The sequence below is a fragment of the Trichechus manatus genome, unplaced genomic scaffold, assembly GCF_000243295.1.
Source record: "Trichechus manatus latirostris isolate Lorelei unplaced genomic scaffold, TriManLat1.0 scaffold00004, whole genome shotgun sequence".
Lineage (NCBI taxonomy): Eukaryota > Metazoa > Chordata > Mammalia > Sirenia > Trichechidae > Trichechus > Trichechus manatus.
This window is the reverse complement of record NW_004443940.1, coordinates 29,467,244-29,473,218: the sequence shown is the minus strand read 5'-3', so window position 1 is coordinate 29,473,218 and position 5,975 is coordinate 29,467,244. Positions and strand designations below refer to the sequence as shown.

The following is a 5,975-nucleotide window of genomic DNA, read 5'->3' as shown; positions in this document are numbered from 1 at the left end:
TGGACTGTGGGACATAAAGTGATACTTGTAAAGAATGTGCCTCTTAGGCAAGTAGATATAAGAGACCAAAGGGGCGGCTTCTGTCCAGAGGTGAGATGGGAAGGCAGAGAGAGTTAGGTGTTGGTTGAATGTTCATGGGGAATCAGGGGCAGAGGGGAGGAGTGTGCGGTCACAGAATGGCGTGAGTGGTTGGGGTCTCATAACAATGTAGGTTAAAAAGAAAAAAAATTCTGTATGGGAGACTAACTTGAAATGAAAACTTCATTTAATTACATCAATAAAAAAAGACAAAAAAAAAAAAAGTTAATTTACTGATTCTAAAAGCAGTTGTGAAAATTCCGAGTAGGCATGAATTTCTTGTACTCTCAATGGAGGCCAACGTGTATGCATTTATTTTACCTTATTTCAGTGATACTAATAACAATCTTTCTCCTCCTATTTTCTGAATAGTTGATCATCAAAGCATCTACTGCACAGTTGCAGGATTTAGTGTGTTATTAATACTAACCAGTGTCTTGGCAATACTGCTAAAAGTATTCTGGATTGACTTTATTCTGCTATGGAGAGACATAGTTAGACCTTACAAAACTAGGAATGGTAAGTGGTCAATTTCAAGGTTTTTTCCAAAAGAAAAAGTCTCATAATGACTTTCAGTTATTTGTCTATTAATCTCTCAATAACTTATGCTGCTAAACCCATATTTCATTTTGTTTGCTAAGATATCATCGATGAATCTTTTCTGAGTCTACTCAGAGGCCATTGTCCATTCTGCCCCAGAGCACCCTTTGGTCCTGAGATTCATCTCAATAGCTTAAATTTTCCCAATAACTGTCCCTAACATGGTCTCAATAACAGAATCTGCCCTAAGCTCAGAAAGGTTTAAATATTTGGGAAAATGTGTTTTGGTGAAGCTTTATGCAATTAAAAACATGAACAAAATCGTTCTTTCTTTCCAGATGTGAGTAGGGTAGATGTGTCCATCAAAACACAGGTGTATTTTACCAGAAACTCTATTCTATACACTGTCTTACCTATGCACATAAGTATCCATGTTAAAGGAGACCATCTGCCTGCTGAACATCATCCGCATTCTTTCCTTTGCAGGCAAGTATGTGCTACATTTTCCCATCTAGTTGCCTGCAATAGGAGCTAATTGTTTGATTTGTGGGAAATTCTGATCCCGTAAAAATTTCCACTCCCTTGCCACTATTAGCCGTTAGCATTTTTACTTCCCCAGGGGAAGTATGGGGAAAATGGAAGAAACAGATCTATCCGGCAGCAGAAGACACCTTCTCCATGACTATAAATACTTACTAATCAGTTATTAATCAAGCTTTGCCATATGGTTTGCACTAAACTAGACAGCCTTGTGCCTGTTCTCGATCATGTGATTTCATTCTATCTGAGACAGTAAAAAGGAAGAGAACTTTGGGATCAAGATTGTGATTTTCTCACCATGTCTTGTGGCAGGGGATTGTCATAGTATCTTGATTCTAGACACTTTGGGGGACCAGGTACCTTCGCCAACAACCATAAAACTCAATGAGGAAGGTCTGCTGAGAGTTAGTTAAGCATTTTTTAGGCGCAAGTAATGCAGTTCCACTTCTTGTTTTCATTTTCAGATGGAAAGATCTACGATGCTTATGTTATCTATTCACGCGACTACCGGAATCAGCCTGAGGGGGCCAGTTCTGTGGAGAACTTCGTTCACCAGATTCTGCCTGATGTTCTGGAAAATAAGTGTGGATATAACTTATGCATATATGGGAGAGACCTGCTACCTGGAGAAGGTAAAGCTATCAACATACATCAGGGACAAAATTCATATTTATCAGAACCCTAAGAGATAGGAGACTTTATCTATGCATTGGCTAAGGAATTGCCTTTTTTCTATCCCAGACCTAAATATTTCTCCAGAAGGAGATACTTACTCTTTGCTCCCCCTACTCCCGTCTCCACCCTAGTCATGAGGTCTTCATAGCAGTGTCTGTGATGTGCAAAGTGAGGGGTCCTTTGCCGCACGGATTAACAGGGCATTGCCCCTTCTTTTCACCCCTGTTCCTGACTAGTATCCCTGACATTTCTTAATTCTCTCTAGAAGATTTGAAGGCCTTGAACATTCAAGAATCTTGTTCTTAAAGCCATAGGCATTGTCTAAAATATTTGAGGGGACTTCAAGAGTCTTACGATTTTCTTTATACTGGTGAAAAATTTGCCAATATATTTTCTCACAAGAACAAGTGACTTCTGTGTCTTAATATTCTCAGCTGATTTCAGGCACTTTTGACAGTTTTATCATAATTGCAGCCATTTCAGTAGCTTTTTTCTCCTCCCTCCACATTCATATCAGTTACCCTGGAACCTTCACTGTAACCCTTCTCTAGCTCCTCAGAGGCCAGGAATGGTTTGGAGTGTACAAGAGGCAGGGCAGCATGAGCACAAATCCAATAAAATGAATGTGTGTGTAGGAAACTGTGCATGTAAAATGGCATTGCTACTGAAAAGAGGAATTCAAGTGCCTGTAGATTTAAAGTTACACACAAGCGCATTTATTTTATCCTGGCGTATTTAGTTGCCTAGTAGGAGCCCTGGGAGACACAAACGGTTAAGCCCTCAAATGCTAACCAAAAGGTTGGCAATTTGAACCCTCCCAGAGGCGCCCTGGAAGAAAGGTATGGCTGTCTGCTTTTGAAGCATCACATCCTTGAAAACCCAATAGAGTAATTCTGCTTTGCACATATGGGGTCACTACGAGTCAAAATCAACTTGATGGCAACCGTTTTTTTTTAGTCACCTAGTAATGACTTAGGGAGCCCTGGTGGTACAAGCGTTAAGCTCTCCGGTGCTAAGAGAAGGGTTGGTGGTTTAAACCCACCAGCTGCTCCGTGGGAGAAAAGATCTGGTGATCTGCTCCTATAAAGATCCCAGCCTAGGAAACCCTATGGGGCAGGTCTAGTCTGTCATATTGGGTTCCCTGTGAGTCGGAATTGACTCAACAACAAACAACAACAACAGTAATGGCTTGAGAGATTTGTGAAATGTCAAATTCCGGTGAATATAATCTTCTTCCCCAGCTCTCCCCAGTGGCTACCCACACAGCTGGGGAATAATAAGTGATGGTGCTCCAATGCTCTTTTTATGCTCTGAAACATTTCTCCTCTAGAACCTGCAGAGACCACCATCATTTGTGATGTCAAAGCACGTGCTACTTCTGGTTGTGGTCTTTCCATCTATTTGTTTGCAGCTCCATCAATCTATGGTCACACCTCTCCCAAACCAAACGAGAAGATGCTCTCTGATGTGCAAGCTTATGCTGTCTTTACAGTGCTGTTTTTAGGATTTATTTTTGAATGGTTTCCCCCTTCCTTTTCCTCAGCTTAGAGCCTTTGGATCTTTCCTCCCCGTGAAATAAAATAAAATAAAACAAAAAAATATACATAACTTCACTCTCCCCTTAGAAAAAATTTCATGATTGACTAATGCAATATATTTTTTCCATGCTACTTATTTTCCATTTGCCCTTCTGAATCCACTCTGCCCTTTTCTCCTTCCAGTGGCCCAGCTGATTATTATGGAATGCACTGACAGCCCCCCTCGCTCTCTGCTCCAGGCTGGGTTTGGCCAATGAGAGGCAGTGGCAGGAGAGCAGAAGGCGAGACCTAGTTCCCTGCCTCCTCCCTTGCTGGTTGCTAGGACAGCTCTTGTCAGTTGGCCCTCCTAAGACCTCTGCACAGTTGGGGTTCCATAAATTTCTTCTCCTCTCCAGACCCCGAGAGTGGTAACAGCTCCCTGCTGGAGCTAGCTGTGGCGTGCTGCATCATCTCTTGTTTATTTCTACATCAGTTCTTGTTGATGCTTGTTGGTCCCTTAATTTCAATTCCACATCTTTCATAAATTGTCTTTTCATTAAACTCCTTTTATTCAGTTCCTGTGAGTATGCCAAGTTTTCTGTGACAATCCTGACAGACACAAAATTTATATCTGCTACCAATTAGCATTTATTCCCTTATTTCAGAGTGTATATATTGTAATCTTTTAGCTACCACTGTATAAGAGTATATTGAATTGTTTTGTTTTGGTCATGTTTCCTTAACCATGCCTTCACCTGTTTGCAGTAAGAACTGGGTGTTGTATGTGGTCTTTATAACTCCAGCCAGAAACGAATGTGGAATCACTATTGCATTGATGTTCCATAAACGCTGACTTGGAAAGGGGATCCAGTCTTCTTGAAGATTTTTCTAGCCTGGATCAGATCAGCTCCTAAAATAGCACTAGTGGGTGAAGTGGATCCAGAACTTCCCTATCAACTTTGGTCAGTTCAGAGGGTTTCTAGATTTGTGCTCTTTCATGTAAGAGTTAAAGTTCTGAGCCCCTTTAAAACATGTGAGCTAATCTTCTAAAGAGATCATACGGAGCTAACGGACCTAAATTCTAAGTCTCTCATGAAATGATAAGGTAATTATCTGTAAACCCCCATTTAGTTTGAAGGACTGTCTGTTTTAGTTAGGAGAAAGGTCAGTGCTTTGAAACCGCCAGCGGCTCCGCAGGGAGAAAAGATGCCGCAGTCTGCTTCCACAGAGATTTACAGCTTTGGAAACCCTATGGGGTCACCATGAGTTGGAATTGACTCAAATGCAGTGGGTTTAGTTCGTTTGGATCTATCTATAGGGGAAAGAAGAGGGAATCAGAGCTGATAGTCTCACCGTGAAAGGCTTAAGGACTCAGTGCGTTCTCCCTCCAAGCACGTTTCCACTTTGCTGAAGAAGTGAATTGAACCCTATCAGATTCTTACACCAGATTATAAGAATAATAATTTTTAAAAAGTTCAGAACACTTATGCTCAAAGTGTTACATTTAAAAAAGAAACAATAGAAAGTCTTCCTCTTCTTTTCTTACTAGATGTAGCCACTGCAGTGGAGACCAACATACAAAAGAGCAGGCGGCACATTTTCATCCTGACTCCGCACACCGCGCACAGCAAGGAGTTTGCCTACGAGCAGGAGATCGCCTTGCATAATGCCCTCCTTCAGAACAAATCTAAGGTGATTCTTATTGAAATGGAGGCTCCTAATGAACAAGCCGGACTGCAGCTTGGGAAGTTTCAAGAGTCTCTCAAGCACCTTATGAAGGTGCAGGGTACCATCAAGTGGAGGGAAGACCGTGTCGCCGACAAGTTGTCCCTGAATTCCAAATTCTGGAAGCATGTGAGGTACCAGATGCCTGTGCCAAACAAACTCCCTAAAAAGACTTTAAATCTGGTTTCCCTGAGTGCCCAAAGACGGTAATGCTGATTTTTGGAGATCTGATTTTGGAGATCTCCTGACTTCTCCGAGCTGGATTATTGCCACTGTGCCAGATACTGGTTGCTGTGAAGGCGGAGCTGTGTAAAGGGTATTCCGGCCTCAGGGTTCGTTTAGTGTATACTTCCAGGTTCCAGATTCTGGGCGGGATGCCAAACACTCTCAGATTTTATCTGCAATCCCTCCCTTCCCTCCTCACCTCCCAGGTCCTTCACTTTCTCACTCTGCTGCTTTTTCTCCATTCCAGTGGGGGGGGTCTTCTCACTATACTCACCGCCCATTTCTCTGTCTCTTTCTAGTTCCCGCTCTCTCCTCATTACTCTTCAATAACCTACTCCCTGAGCATCAAACTAAAAGGTTTAGAGTTAAATTATCGTGTGATCTTGAAGAACATCCAGATTCCCTCAAGCAGAATGTTGGCAGTAAATCTTGTTCGCAACATGTCCGAATTTTTTTTTTTTGTACATTTGATTTGATTTGCTGTTTAGTTTTCTCATCTCACCATTTTGCCGATTCTGTGTAAGTGCTTTATCCCAGTTGCCGTTCTAATCAAGTTTTTTTTCAGTTCATTTATTTTTATTCTCTTTAGAAATGTTTTTCTCACTATAAAAGTGATAGAAGCATATTATAGAAAAACAAAGTATGAAAGAAAAAGATGAAAAATCTTTCATAAAT

General features: G+C 41.4%; 1 protein-coding gene across 1 annotated transcript in view; it reads left to right on the top strand.

Annotated features, from left to right (window-relative positions):
- IL1RL1 (interleukin 1 receptor like 1) overlaps positions 1-5,975 on the top strand; it is a 38,183-nt gene extending 32,208 nt beyond the window's left edge. The window contains exons 9-11 of the mRNA XM_004369307.2: positions 451-597; positions 1,623-1,790; positions 4,900-5,975. Of these exons, the coding sequence (XP_004369364.1) occupies positions 451-597; positions 1,623-1,790; positions 4,900-5,285 (701 nt within the window). The 3' untranslated portion in view covers positions 5,286-5,975. The remainder of the gene's footprint in view (positions 1-450; positions 598-1,622; positions 1,791-4,899) is intronic.